The 15584-nt window shown below is 38.2% G+C and overlaps 2 protein-coding genes across 3 annotated transcripts in view; one reads left to right on the forward strand and one right to left on the reverse strand.

Annotated features, from left to right (window-relative positions):
• The window catches only part of LOC107747268 (putative thiamine transporter SLC35F3), a 53567-nt gene extending 43388 nt beyond the window's left edge, over positions 1 to 10179 (forward strand). For both annotated transcript variants that reach the window (XM_016561727.1, XM_016561728.1), the window contains 6 exons: positions 1624 to 1966; positions 6553 to 6772; positions 8184 to 8309; positions 8953 to 9145; positions 9239 to 9328; positions 9693 to 10179. In XM_016561727.1, the coding sequence (XP_016417213.1) occupies positions 1624 to 1966; positions 6553 to 6772; positions 8184 to 8309; positions 8953 to 9145; positions 9239 to 9328; positions 9693 to 9931 (1211 nt within the window). In that variant the 3' untranslated portion in view covers positions 9932 to 10179. The remainder of the gene's footprint in view (positions 1 to 1623; positions 1967 to 6552; positions 6773 to 8183; positions 8310 to 8952; positions 9146 to 9238; positions 9329 to 9692) is intronic.
• Positions 10180 to 14020: 3841 nt separating this feature from the next.
• Positions 14021 to 15584, reverse strand: part of LOC107747267 (5-hydroxytryptamine receptor 1A-alpha) — a 4197-nt gene continuing 2633 nt past the window's right edge. The window contains exon 3 of the mRNA XM_016561726.1: positions 14021 to 15364. Within this exon, the coding sequence (XP_016417212.1) occupies positions 14090 to 15364 (1275 nt within the window). The 3' untranslated portion in view covers positions 14021 to 14089. The remainder of the gene's footprint in view (positions 15365 to 15584) is intronic.

The raw sequence follows: 15584 nt of genomic DNA on the forward strand, positions 1-15584 counted from the left end.
GGAAAAATATGCAATATGAAAATAATTGAAGACAAAATGTGTTTTACTGAGAAAAAACAAGATTTGGTTTTTAAAAAGCCTTTTTCCAAAAGGTACATCTGGAAAAAGGGGGGTCGTCTTATAATCAGGGTCGTCTTATATTCGGGCCAATACAGTAGTAACTAGTTCACTGCTTGTGAACAGCCTTGCAAAAAAAATAAAAATAAAATCATCATTACTTTATGTTATTAGAGTACTCAGAAGCTTCAGTGCTAAGGATGCACTTTGTTCTCTTTATGGATAAACAGATCGAATCCTCCACCAGACGCAGGCAGGGTAATTACTCCACTCGTTTATCCTGCGTGTGAATAGATGAAGGGCTATTAAGAGCCATTAAGAGCGTTTATGAATGGATGGTGGGCTTGAGATGTGCTTATCTGATCTGAACAATAGCACTGCAGTTCTTGGGAGACTGCAGAAAGATTCCATTCAGAGTTTCTGTATTAAAAAATATTCTTGGTTTTCAAGTATTTCCCAGACACTTTAAAAGATTTACTGCGCTGAATGAGTAAACCGTGCTATTGATTTCCTCTTGGATGTTTCCGGGAATGCTGGTGAGAGGCATTGTTTGGAAGTCAATGGATTAGACATCTATCATGTCATTTGAGGGAATTTTCAAACGACAGCAACGCATGTAATTCTGGGACAAGAAAATGCTTTTAAAGACAGCAATTTTATTCGGAAAGATGCTTTAAATTGATCAATATTGACAGTAAAGAAATGTATTATGCTACAAAGGATTTTATTTCAAATAAATGCAGTTATTTCAAATTTTCTGTTCATCAAAGAATCCTGAAAAAAAAGTATCACAGTTTCCATAAAAATGTTAAGCAGTGCAACTTAGAACTGCTTAGAATGATTTCTAAAGGACCATGTGTCACTAAAGACCAAAGTAATAATGCTGAAAATTCAGCTTTGCAATCACAGGAATAAATTACTTATTAAAATAGAAAATATTTTTATTGTAATTATATTTCACAATATTATGGTTTTACTGAATTTCTGATCAAATAAATCATCAAATAATAGACTTCTTTCAAAAACCTTTTAAAAATTTTACCGACTTCTGAACAGTAGTGCAGATTTTATTTTATATATATATATATATATATATATATATATATATATAATGCATTTGTAGGTTTCATTTAAACAACTTTAAACAAATAATTAAAATTTCTAATTTAATGCAAATATGTATATAAAATAAATATATACAAATAAAATCCACACTTTTTTAGTCTCTCCATCTTTTGAAGTTCTAAGATTAAACCGTCACATGCAAAAAATAATAAAAATTTAAAAATTAATTAAGATGACCCAATTGAAAAGCATAATAAGAGCCAAAAATGTGAAAATATGATATTTACAACAAGAATAACTGCAGTTGTAAATATTGCATCCAAATTTGTACTGCATCACTGAAAACTTTCACTGTACATCTGTATTAGTGCAATCTGCTGTTTTACGGAAGTTAAGGGGAGTATTTTTACAGTGTCAAGTGATTTGATTCAAATAAAATGCAAGTGATGCAAATAAAACAGCTCATAAATCGGCAACTGATGTAATTTTGTTTGCTTGTAGGGGAGGACCGGCCGAGGGAGAACATCGTGGGCACTGCCGATGGACAGGCGATGGTGGGCGGAGCAGGGGCAGAGGCAGGGCCGGGGAGGCAGAGATTAAACTGCTGTGTGCGAGTGACAGCCGTCCAAGTGCGAAAAGCAATATGGGGCGTGGCCATGGTGATGTGCGTGTGCTCGTCGTGGGCAGGCTCCACCCAGCTGGCCAAGCTGACCTTCAAGCAGTACGACGCACCGTTCACTCTCACATGGTTCGCCACCACGTGGAACTGCCTCTTCTTTCCTCTGTATTACATCGGCCATATGTGCAAGAGTCCTGAGAGACAGACACCAAAACAGAGGTTTAGGTAAGAATCTGGTCCCGTGAGATTGTGTTTATCCAGCAGTGCACTCTGGGATTGCCTTCTTAGTGAAGAATACGCAGCTTATTAGGTTCTGGAGCAGAGCGAAAGATTAAAATGTAGTACAGCTGAAATATGCAACTGTTTTGTGTGAGCATCACAGACATCTGATGAATCTCTTTAGTGAAACCCCTTTCTCTTGAGGGGGACACTGAGGAAATTCCATGCTGTAATGCACGGACAGTTTGTCCTTTCCGGGTTTCTCCTTTAATCTTCTATGTGCTGAATACTAAGCAGGCTCATTGCTTATTTAAACTGAGTTTTTGATGAAAAATATCTTTCTGCTCTGTCTAGGAAGACCAAAGTAAAAAAGTGTTGGGAAGTAAAACAGTAGATTCTGGGGAAGTGCTTCTTTTTATTGAATCACTTAGCAAATACTTTTGTGTAAAATGTGGAAAAGCCCAAGCAATTTATCATACAGGAGAAAACAATATTAGCAGCACTGCAGTACAGGATTTAAAAAGTAAACACCAGCTGTGGAGTACAAAGGCTGCGCAAAAATGGAGAAAAAAAAAAAAGGCAGAAAGAGATTTTTGGTTACATGAAGTGCCTTTATTTATAGTTACGCATTAATTATGATGCAGGTTAGTCAACTCAATTCATCCAAAGCCTAATGTTATTAAAAATAGTAGAAGCGGATGATTTTGTTGACATGTAGCCCAGAGACCCATTTAACATTTTAGAGAATATCAGTGAAAAGGCAGTAAAGGTCCTGCTGTACCCATAATCTCGCTCTCTTTCTCTTTTTGTGGGTCTCAGCCAATATGCTGACCTTAAAAAGTGATTGTCAGCCAACCATGACATGTAGTAAACTATGAAGTAAATGGACCTCTGACTGCATAATATTAATGCAAATGTGATTTAAAAAAAGGGCATGTTACTTGATCAACATCGCTTTGTTGGTTTCAAAATTACAATTCTATTAAATAAACTATAAATCTATCCATAACTAAAATCAGTAAGATGACATGACAGACTGATAAAGTTGCTGAATCTAATGGAGACAATAAGTGATATTTTGATTTGATTAATTTGTCAAGATTCTTCAAGTTCAAGAAAAAAAAAGGGGGGGGTAAGAGTATGCAAATTTACAATCTTGAGGATATAAGCAATTCCTGAAAATTAAACTATAACTTTAAAATATCATTCATACCCCTGAGGAACAATAAGTAAACATAGCATTTTATTTGTCACATACTCAGTTATATATAGTGAAATGTAAGATAACCAGAAGTGAAATGTAAGACCTGACTCTACCAAAAACACAAAATAAAAGGTACAAATTAAATAATTTCATTTAGTAATGACACTTGAACAAGGACAACTTGCCAGATAATACTCACAATGTTTACATAAAAACACAAAAGTAACCATAATTTAACTAATTGGCAATTAAATCACTGAAACTAGTAAAAAGAATAAAGGATCCTCTTTCCTGAATGAAATGGTTTAGTCCAATTACCTGTTTAAGCAGCATATAGATGGAGACCATGCTTCATTTCTCGCTTTGCCTGATTTTACCTGGAAGCACTGCAGTTACTTGCAACTCCAAGACACTGAAGATTGCAAAATATCATTGAACTGATGTAGGGCTGCACGATAAATCGCATGTGATATTTAACGCGCATCTTGTCAGTAAAGCCATTCTGTAATCAGCGGTAAATCTCCATCACCTGCGGGCTTTCACATGGAGCAGCATTAACTACACAGAGCCGTTGTTCACCGACAAGCGTCGCAAAATATGATCGTGGTTTTGCGCAGCTTGTCAGTGAACAACGGCTCTGTGTAGTTAATGCTGCTCCATGTGAAAGCCCACAGGTGATGGAGATTTACCGCTGATTAAAGAACCGGCTTTACTGACAAGATGCGCCTTAAATATCACATGCGATTTATCGTGCAGCCCTAAACTGATGTGTTCAGACAGTCATATATGTCAAGCACAGAAACTGACGGGTGGGAAAATTCCATCTGACACCACAAGTTCTTTGAGATTTGAGAAATGGTTTATTTTCACTTATCGATGGCTTAAAAGTTAACAGACATGGTATCTTCAAGATACAATGTGTCACATAAGGACACAGTTCAAGCAATTGAAAAGAAAGCTCAAGTAATTTCTTTATTTTACTTTTTACTCTTAGTTGTATTTACAGTTCATTATCCCACATGGAGGTGAACGGAGGACAGCTCTGAGTGTAATGGCCAGAAATGGATTGGATAGTAGAAATAAGCACTGTTTGTATTTTTCATCAGATCACGTCATAGCCTACTCAAGACTGAACATTTTCATTGAGGGAACAAAGTTTAAAAAAAAAAAAAGTTTCAAATGGTCTGTCTGTTGGGTGTTTTGTGTGACAGAGAAAGGGTTTGAAAGTGCGGTAAAATAATATGTACTCATTTTGAGCCTGACATCCAAATAGCCAAGTACGAAGAAGCATTTATTGAAATTTTTTTTGTAATACACTACCACTCAAAAGTTTTTTATCAGAGCTGCAAATAAATGACCAAAAAATGCAATAAAAACAATAATATTGTAAAATATTACAATTTAAAACAGCACTTTTCTGTTTGCATTTTTAAATGTAATTTATTTTTGTAATGCAACGCTGAATGGCAGCAGCCATTACTCCAGTCTTCAGTGTCACATGATCCGCAGAAATCATTCTAATACACTGACATTGTGCTCATAAACTTTTCTTATTATTATCAGTTAGAAACTGCTTACTATTTTTTATGGAAATGTATTTATGTGTAGCCCTCTCACCAATGCTATGGCTCAAATTTATAAACACATCTAGGGGAAATTCCAAATACATGGTGCCAGCCACATCCCAAGTTTAATTTAGTTTGTAAAATGAATCACCAACCAAGTAAGCAGTAGTTACTATTAGATACAAAACCCCAGATCTCAGATTACACTTTTAGTGTTTAGTGTTTTATATTTAAAATCAGGAAGTGACAATACTGCCATCCTCAAAATGCGACTACAATCCCAATTTAAATCCACATACATGCCTAGCTGCAGATCTTTTCTTTTCAGGAAAACCACAAGAATTTAATTGATTAAACTCTTGTTGACACCTTTTGTTTCTTTTCTTCTTTCGAAATGAATCAGTTCAAGCAAATCAACAATTTAACACAACAACCAATCACTCAAATCTCCACAGTTGTAACCCAAACACTTCAGTTCAAAAAATGAATGCCCAATGCAAGCGAAGATTTGCAAACCATATGAATTATTCAAATCACATTAAAAGATTACCAAACTGGGATTTCAGTCTACTTAAGTGCGTTTTTTTAGCTTATATTAATGTGAAACCTTATTGAATACTCACAGATTCCAAAGACACGATGTAACAGCGAAGAAAAAACTCCTATCGTCAGGAGCAGTCCACAAGCCACCCATTGCGTCATCTTCTCACGCCAGCTTGCACGCGCTCACTTTGAGTTCACTCAACTCGCAAATTTAAGTTTCCTTTACAAACTCAGTCTTTTCCTTACTCAGTTCCTTTTTCGCAACAGCTGTTCACTTTCTTTACTCGCAGTCAGAAATCTCTTCTTTTTAAAGTTTCTCGTACTAAACATCCAACTCTGAATGAGTAAAGTCTCAGATCCCAAGACTGACTGCACCCAAAGCGTCGCCACTTTTTCTGTAAGACCCCGCCCCTTAAAGGCACAATATGTAACATTTTTTAATTAAAATATCCAAAAACCACTAGAACAGTGATATATATTTTGCTGAGTTGTGTACTTACATTATCCCAAATGTTTCGAAGAATGTTTAAATCCAGAGAATTAAGCAATTTTAACGTTTTATCATACTAGATATGATCAAATATCTCCAACCACACACACACACATACGCACGACCGGAAGGAGCGGAAGCGGTCGACTGTGGCAAATCCAGAGAATTAAGCAATTTTAACTAGTGACACGGACCGTGTCCATAGTGTCAATAGGTGCGTTCGACTTGACGCACCGCTACAGACGGCAGTCAACGAGAGTAGCCGCTTGCAGTCGGGGGCGGAAGCATCATGAAACTGTGCTTTGTCTCTGTTTATTTTGAATGCACGCCCACTAGCGGCAAAAATTACATATTGTGCCTTTAAACTCTAGTGGTTACACTAAAACATTTTTAAATAAAATGAAGACATTTTCTGTTTATTTTAAACTGCACTTCAGTATTAAAACCTTTGTAAATCTAAAATAAATATGAGTTTCAAAGAAAATAAAGAACACACTTTCCATAAGAAGTGTCAGTAGCGATTCCAAAATATGAATCCATATTCCACATTTTATATATGAATATAGAAATGAGAAAATCTCAATTTAGAAAAGCACTTTAAGGTTGAAAAGGGCTCTACAACTGTCACTTTTTATGAATTTAATTTATCCTTGCTGAATAAAAGTGTTAATTTCCCTTTTGAAAATGTACTGACCCTATAGTTTTGAATGGTAGCCTAATGTACACAAGGCAGATCGAATGTGCATTGTGCGCGGAGGACAATTATTTTTTTGTCTCTGTGGTATTTCAGAGAGTGCTGTCGGTTCTTCGGGGACGATGGACTGACGGCAAAGGTGTTCTTCACAAAAGTGGCCCCTTTCGGCCTGCTGTGGATTATGACAAACTACCTATACCTTCAGGCTCTGAGAAAGATCAACAGCACCGATGTATCGGCCCTCTTCTGCTGTAACAAGGCCTTCGTCTTTCTCTTGTCCTGGATCGTACTGCGGGATCGCTTCATGGGTGTCAGGGTGAGTGAGTGGGTGGATGGATTGTTGGATAGATGAATAAAACTCTAGATATTGATTTTACATACTTTTTTCATAATGATTAATCACCGAAGTGTTGCTAAAAGAGTTTAATGATAGATAGATAGATAGATAGATAGATAGATAGATACTGTGTTGTTCTTTCTGGATGTCTTCTGCTGTGTAATCCCATGAGTCAGCAAAGCCATCACAGTACAATAATTTGCTTTTACAATCACCTTTTCCTGTCTTCTTCCTTTGTGTTCCCATTTTTTTTCTCGGCTCAAAGGAACCAAAGTGCTGTGTAACATTTTCTTTGTCTCTGTGTGTTCCTGTTTCTCTTTCTCACAAACACACACACACACACACACACGGGCACTGCAGTGCTGGACAGATTTTGGTGAGTCAGGGTGTTTGGACGTCCATGGCGCAGTAGAAGTTAAGTGGGTTTTCATCTAGAGGACATGATGACAGAGAGACCATTAGCTCACGTGATTTAATGAGAGTGTTGTTCATGATACAGTTCAGATGTGTAAGGTGCTGCTAGCCCAACATAAACTAACAATTACCTCCAGCTCAACATATTCACTTCTTTCTTTGAGTTATGGTTTTCCATATTTATATTAAAAAACTATTTCTTACTTGTGATTTTTATGTTGAAATATGCCCTGGAGATGTTTCAGGTTTCATGATATTCACTCGTGTATTTCTATGTTTTCCTGGTAAGATGATGGTACAGTAATATGAATATAGCAACATTCATGAGAATGCAAAACCACAATCCTGCAAACAGAGGAGAAAGAACAGAGTGATTTGGGCCAAAACAAAAGGCAGAGCAGGAAAAGAGAGTAAGAGGAAAGCTGTTCAGGAGAGACGTTGGGTGGGAGTAATCAGTCTTTCTGACACCCTCATAAGGGTTCTGTACTGCACTCAATTCAGCTATGCTCTAGAAACACACACACACACACACACACTATAAAGCAGGCCTGTTTCATCATATATAATGCCAGAGTCATTCTCCTTGAATTCTCATTATGTGTGTATGAAAAGAGAAATAACAAGAAAGATGAACAATGAAAGAGGTTGGTAATCAATCTCTTTTTACTTCAATCATCAATATTCTCTGAAGGACATGATCTGCTCTGATAGAAAAGTATTCTTAATCTAATTAATCTAATTAAGTGGCTGTATTGATCACATTCTAAAATAATTTCCCTAAAACATGAGAAATTATTGTCTAGATCACAGATGCCCACAGATGTCTAGATGCCCTTGATCCACAATTTGTTTCAAATCATGTTTTGTACGAACCCTGTTATATTTAAAATGTCTCAAAGCCTCTTTCTCTCTCTCTACATGCTGTTTGACATAACACATTGTGAATGCAATGACATTTATTTTGTTCCGTTACAAGATTGTTGCTGCCATTCTGGCCATCGCTGGAATAGTGATGCTGACCTACGCTGATGGCTTTCACAGTCACTCTGTTATTGGCATAACGCTTGTAGTGGCCTCTGCATCTGCCTCTGCCCTCTATAAGGTAACCCTGCTTCAACAGTCATGACCCTTTCGTTATTCATCAGATGCTTTTCAGTTCGGTCATGTCATTCGGTTTTGTGTCATTGAAACTATACTTATCAATAACTGCATCTCTTTACATAGTCATGGAGTGAGGTGTCCTGGGAGTGCCTTGTTTTCTGTAATTAAAATGACCTCACTAATCTATTTGTCTTGATTGATTTGCAATGTACTTTCAACTCCTGCGGTCATCTGAAAAGGACAGAACAATAAGGGAACTGGACAGAAAGATCAGTTTTAGCTCATCAGTTGGCTAACATTTCCAATGTATCATGAGCTAGAAACCAGCCATGATATACCCACATCTTCTGACGTTTGAAAGATAAAACCATGTTCTTTTCTATATTTACTCTGGCCAATGTTGGGGAAGTTGCTTTGAATCTGTAGTTTGCTAATCTACATGCTAATGTAGTTACATACAGTCATATATAACTAAAAAAACTAACACTAAATGAGCAGTATTAAACCAAATATGTATTTTGCTACAAAACAGAACAATATGCGTACTGTGATAATTCCATATGAATTAACATACTGAAATTAATTTATTAAATGAACCAATTCACAGAAAAAGAAGCTGACCTGGTCTTGTTTTTATTCCTCAGGTGCTTTTCAAGCTCGTCTTGGGCAGCGCCAAGTTTGGAGAGGCGGCTCTGTTTCTGACCATTGTAGGTGGTGCAAACTTTGTCTTTATGAGCTTTGTGCCAGTCATACTGTACTTCACACATGTTGAGTACTTCACATCCATAGCTGATCTTCCCTGGGCCTACCTGTGTGGAGTAGCTGGACTCTTACTTGGTAGATAAAATACTGACAGACAAAAAAGTGTATTATACATATAATATTCACACAATTGTATTTGCATTTACTGTGCATTTTTTTCTTTTACAGCGTTCAATATTCTGGTGAATTTTGGCATTGCCATTACATACCCTACACTGATTTCACTTGGCATTGTGCTGAGTGTCCCAGTCAATGCAAGTGAGTTAATTTTGTTCAAAGTAAAAAAATAAAAAAAAATTGTAAAAGCAAACAGAAGTATATGATCAGTAATCAGAAGTGCTTCTGACTGATTCAAAGGGATAGTTCGCCAAAAGCATACATTATCATATTTGTCATTATATTACTCTCATAGCTCATTAAACTGTATGGTTTGTGTTACTGTTAAAAAGTGTTGTGTTACTGTTAAAAATCATTTTAAATAATGAGAAAAAAAAAAAAAAAGGTTTTAACTTTTGGAAACCTGATTTTGAGCCAGTTGAAAGTGGACAGTCATTGTAACTTCATCTAGACCGTTTGTGCTGGATGAAATTGGCTCTAAATGTGTGTTTGGTTCACGTTGCAGTGGTGGACCTGTACACCTGTGATATCCACTTCAACACAGTGCGACTCATCGCTGTGTTCATCATCTGTCTGGGCTTCCTGATGCTGCTGTTACCAGAGGACTGGGATCAGTGTTTGATTGAGCTCAGCACCAAACTCCGAAAGCGGGAACAACCTGTTGAGCCGGCTGAGACTGCAACCAGCTCAGGACTCAACTGGACCCGACGGGCCAGGACCTCCATGTCCACATTTTCCCACTGACACGCATTTACCTTTTCTCGTTCAAAGTCCAGTGACTGGACGATGCTGGAAATAGCATTCATTCCATAATATTTCTCAGTCAACGAGGCTCCATAAGCCATAATTTACCATCATGGACATTACAACAGAAGCTTTCCGAAAGCAAATCATGTTTTGCAGTTCTCCCAACTGTAAGTGGATTTGAACAATGACTTGGGTCTTTATTTGAAACTCAAGAGCGGGGGTCTCAAACTACCAACATACGGGCCATTGGGTTAATAGTGTATCTTTAAATGCAGCCCATTTTTTACATTCATTGTTTTTTTTTTTCAAATTAAAACTTTGATAAATTAATATTACATTTAATAATATTTCAACTTTATTTTATATCTTATTGTAATTTAATGTATATTATATATTGTAATTTAATTATGTATATTTCTTATTCTCCACATGGGTTTTACAAGCCTAAAACTTGAATGTAAATGAACAGAAAAGTTTGGGTTACATGCATCTATATAAAACTAGATGGCTCTTATTACAAACAATAGATGTAAGTTTCTATTTTTGATGCACTATAGCTACTTCGACCTTTTTATTTTATTTTGCCCATCTGATATGCAGTGTATATATATATATATATATATATACACTCACTGGCCACTTTATTAGGTACACCTTGCTAGTACCGGGTTGGACCCCCTTTTGCCTTCAGAACTGCCTTAATTCTTCGTGGCATAGATTCAACAAGGTGTTGGAAACATTCCTCAGAGATTTTGGTCCATATTGACATGATAGCATCACGCAGTTGCTGCAGATTTGTCGGCTGCACATCCATGATGAGAATCTCCCGTTCCACCATATCCCAAAGGTGCTCTATTGGATTGAGATCTGGTGACTGTGGAGGCCATCTGAGTAAAGTGAACTCATTGTCATGTTCAAGAAACCAGTCTGAGATGATTTGAGCTTTGTGACATGGTGCATTATCCTGCTGGAAGTAGCCATCAGAAGATGGGTACACTGTAGTCATAAAGGGATGGACATGGTCAGCAACAATACTCAGGTAGGCTGTGGCGTTTAAATGATGCTCAATTGGTACTAAGGGGCCCAAAGTGTGCCAAGAAAATATCCCCCACACCATTACACCACCACCACCACCACCAGCCTGAACCATTGAGACAAGGCAGGATGGATCCATGCTTTCATGTTCTTTACGCCAAATTCTGACCCTACCATCTGAATGTCGCAGCAGAAATCGAGACTCATCAGACCAGGCAACGTTTTTCCAATCTTCTATTGTCCAATTTTGGTGAGCCTGTGCGAATTGTAGCCTCTGTTTCCTGTTCTTAGCTGACAGGAGCGGCACCCGGTGTGGTCTTCTGCTGCTGTAGCCCATCTGCTTCAGGGTTCGACGTGTTGTGCGTTCAGAGATGGTATTCTGCATACCTTGGTTGTAACGAGTGGTTATTTGAGTTACTGTTGCCTTTCTATCATCTCTAACCAGTCTGCCCATTCTCCTCTGACCTCTGACATCAACAAGGCATTTTCGTCCACACAACTGCCGCTCACTGGATATTTTCTCTTTTTCGGACCATTCTCTGTAAACCCTAGAGATGGTTGTGCGTGAAAATCCCAGTAGATCAGCAGTTTTTGAAATACTCAGACCAGCCCGTCTGGCACCAACAACCATTCCACGTTCAAAGTCACTTAAATCCCCTTTCTTCCCCATTCTGATGCTCGGTTTGACCTTCAGCAAGTCGTCTTCACCACATCTAGATGCCTAAATGCATTGAGTTGCTGCCATGTGATTGGCTGATTAGCAATTTGTGTTACCAAGCAATTGAACAGGTGTACCTAATAAAGTGGCCGGTGAGTGTATATATATATATAAATATTTTTAATATCATATATGTAGACTGATTGCTATCTATTTTAGTCATTTTATATTGAAAAATATCTGATTGTTACGTCAATGCCAGGATGTGTTATTTCCAATGTGCTACCTGCCTGTTCAAGGAGAAAATTGCAGTTGCAGTAATGCAATTTCAGGCATCATTACTCCACTAAACATGAGCACCATGCTAGGTATGAAGGAAAGATGTATACATGCCTCACTAACTGTATGTAGTTAAAATGTAAGGTCATAAAACATTTGTATTTGTTCAACTGGCCCAAATGGAAAAACAGGTAGTTTGAGTTTGAGACCTCTGCTCAAGAGACCCACATAACAAATATCTCCACAATAAAGAGTCCCTGCTGGTCTTGAGATTGTTTAACTTCCCGTCGGAGCTCAGAGAAATGCGTCTGTCACTTTAAAGCTCACATTATGACTTTCACTGGCACGAATCACTGCCAGTGTCCATTAGAACATGTGCCAAACATTAATATAGACCGTAAGAACTGCAACTTGTGCCGTCTTCTCGTACAACAAAGTTCTACCTTGCAACAGGTGCATCTGAGGGATTTCCCCTCCCAAACTGTGACTGAAGATGTTTTGGAGGAAAGGTGATCCAGGAATAGCCCCAGGATACATTGGTGCTGAGGTTGGCTGGGATGCCGGAGGAGTGCAGACGTCCAGCTTGCCTCATACAAAGTGCATCTTGAGGTCTAGAGGGATTTCATCTCCTAAACTGTGAACAAAGACGTATGTGGGTTAACGACAGCATCCAGACGGTTTATACTGAAGCTATACTTGGTTTCCATCACATTTTTCTGAGTCACATGCTAACCACTGTGAGGACACTTCAGGGGCAGTATTGGCAAACCGAAAAGGCAATCTTCTGCGAGTCTTGTTAACGTAAAGGGTGCCATGTGTATCCTGTGAATGTATGACCATTTCTGAAAAGTGCACCCACACTATGTGCTCCGCAAAAGGTGGTGACTGGAACTGAAACGCCGCCTTTACATACACAAAACACATCCTGCAGTTCATAAGACTCGGTTGCTTTTCTTGAACACTGCATTGCATTTTTTAATCTTACGGACTGTTCCATTGGAAGGGAATTAGTTCTACAGGGAAATGCATGCAGAAAATGCCAATAAATGCTAGATGACGGCTTCACTGCCTTTTCTTTGATTTGCAATAGGATCTCATCAGCACTGTCTCCCATTGTCATTGTTACAGTGACAATAAATATAATATTGTATTCCTCTGGAATTATTGCTAGATATTATTGTAAACCTTTGTAAGGAATGATTTTTACACCGAAATGCATTCTGATCACATTTGAGGAAAATGACGACAAAAATAAATGAAAACATCCATTTAACAGATCTGCTTTGTCTGTTTTCACATGTACCATGTCAAACTTTACATTTTCTCCTGTTTAAAATGTCAGCAGGCTTAGAGTCCTACAGACTATGGTTTGTTTGAACATGATTCATTTCACAGAGACCATTTGAATGGGTTCAATAGAATTTGTGAAATGTTTTAGGAAATGGAATAAACATTGTCAAAATTTGTTGAGACAAGCCAATCATGTTGATAAAATCATTCAATATTTAGTCATTTTCTATAATACTACCTAGAATTAGATTCATCAGAGAAGACAAAGATCAGTTTAAAAACCTTGATGAAAAGAGATTTATAAGAGAAGTTTTATCAAATTATTTAATTTGTTGACTTGAATATTCGTCACAATTATGTAACATGGGTAAAACCAAGTAATCAAGACAAGAAGCCACAACCAACAGAAATCATGTCAGCAAAGCATAACTTCAAGTTCATCCACACAGAAAGGAGGACCACCTTAAAAAAAGAAAGATTAAAAGGAAGTTAAAAGCTCAAATAAAAACAGGTTTTACTGAATAATTCATGTAAGTGCTTTAACAAAAAATATGACCTTCACTTATTCTGCTTTAAAACCCCTCTGAAACACATAAGCAAAAATAATTATTTCTGAACATATTTGCTTCAAATGTAAATAAAATGATCCATATAACAGTATATAGACTATACAGTATATAACATCTAAAATCAATATAAACAGAAGTTTTAAAAACATTTTATATAAAATACATATTATATATACATTACTGGTCAAACGTTTGAAATAATTAAGATTAATATTTTATTTTTTAAAATATGTATCTTATATTTATTTGGTTGAAATGCATTAAAAACAGCAATATTGTAAAATACTATTACGATTTAAAATAACTTGCTGAGCTGTGATAAACTCAGCAAATATCATGTTCTACTCTTACTGTGATCTGTCCATAAAAGAACGTGGCTTGTTTCTTTTTAGTAGCAGCAGAGTAAGGAAGTCTGTTCCGCTCATGCTGTTTGGAAGGAACCTGCAGGTGGTCCACCGTCCTAGAACCTTGTCCACCACATTTATGACAAACAGGATGAGAAGTGGCCACAGGAAGAACATTATTCAGCTGCTCCTTGAAGCTGTTGGGTAACTGAGAGCTGAGAGTGAAGACAGAAGGATATGCCGCTTCCCCGTCGTTCCTGGAGTGCGCTGTGGAGCTGTGGGTCGTTCCGTTAGTGGGGTCACTCTCGCCTCCACCTCCAACTGTAGACCTCTCAGCTCCTCCTCCTTGTCCCACAACGCTCCCCAACCTGGCCTGGATCTTCCATCTCAAACTCTGGAAGGCAACTTGGAAACGCTTGCTGAGGAGCGCATACAACAACGGGTTGATATCAGAATTGAACAGCACCAGCCAATAGGACAAAGTGACTGCTGATGGGGGAACGAGGCTGCTGGGTCGGGACAGGGCAGTTTCGGTGGCCTGCACCAGAGCTACACTTATATAGGGCGTCCAGCACAAGAAGAAAGCGGCGATGACCAAGAACAACCTCAAGACTCCATGATGTTGAGTTTGGTTGGGATTCTGCGGGCTACTGCTATGGATTTGAGCCAAGAATGAGTGCAGACGTCCACCAGCTGACTTGGAAGACATCTCAGATGGTGCATCTGGAGAAATTTCACCAGGAACATCCAATTGATCCATCACAAACTTCCCACTCACATGGTACACCAGCTTGGATGGTGTGAAGGAGTCCATGAATGAGTGTTGGAGATTCAAGACAGATGGGGTCCTGTTACGTTGGAGATGTTCTTCCAGACTGTGAATTCTCCTAGCGTGGTACCGTGCCACACGGACAATCTTCACATAGCAGAACAGGATGACTATAGCTGGTAGAAGAAATGTTAATGAGGCCATTATGACGGTGTAGCTTGGGCTGTTGGCCCAGTTCACTGCACAGCTGTACATGGGAGCCACGAAACTAATGTTGCTCCAGCCCAAGAGGGGAGGACAGCTGGTCACCATAGCTTGCAGCCAGATCCATAGCACTGCCAAACCTGTTCTCCAAATTGTGCAGCGGGAATCATACCGCAGACAGTCCACAATGGAGAAATAACGGTCCAGGGCGATAGCAGCAAGTGTTAAGACTGATGCTGTGCAGTAGACTGAAGATGTGTAGCCGACATACAGACATAGATCCTGAAAGAGCAAGAGAGAGTACAAAATTTTCAAAAACACTAATAAAACGTGATTTTATGACTTAAAGGTGATGTATGTCATTTTTAATGCTAAAGTAAACTGTGGTTCTGTCGAAACCATGGTTATGTTTGTTTCAACATCCAGGTTCCTTTAGTCCAGGAACTGCCAATGGCACAAGTTTGGGGGTGGGACAAATGGTTTGGTCAACCAATGGCAAATA

Source organism: Sinocyclocheilus rhinocerous, unplaced genomic scaffold (genome assembly GCF_001515625.1).
Source record: "Sinocyclocheilus rhinocerous isolate Xijiao unplaced genomic scaffold, SAMN03320098_v1.1 scaffold1069, whole genome shotgun sequence".
Lineage (NCBI taxonomy): Eukaryota > Metazoa > Chordata > Actinopteri > Cypriniformes > Cyprinidae > Sinocyclocheilus > Sinocyclocheilus rhinocerous.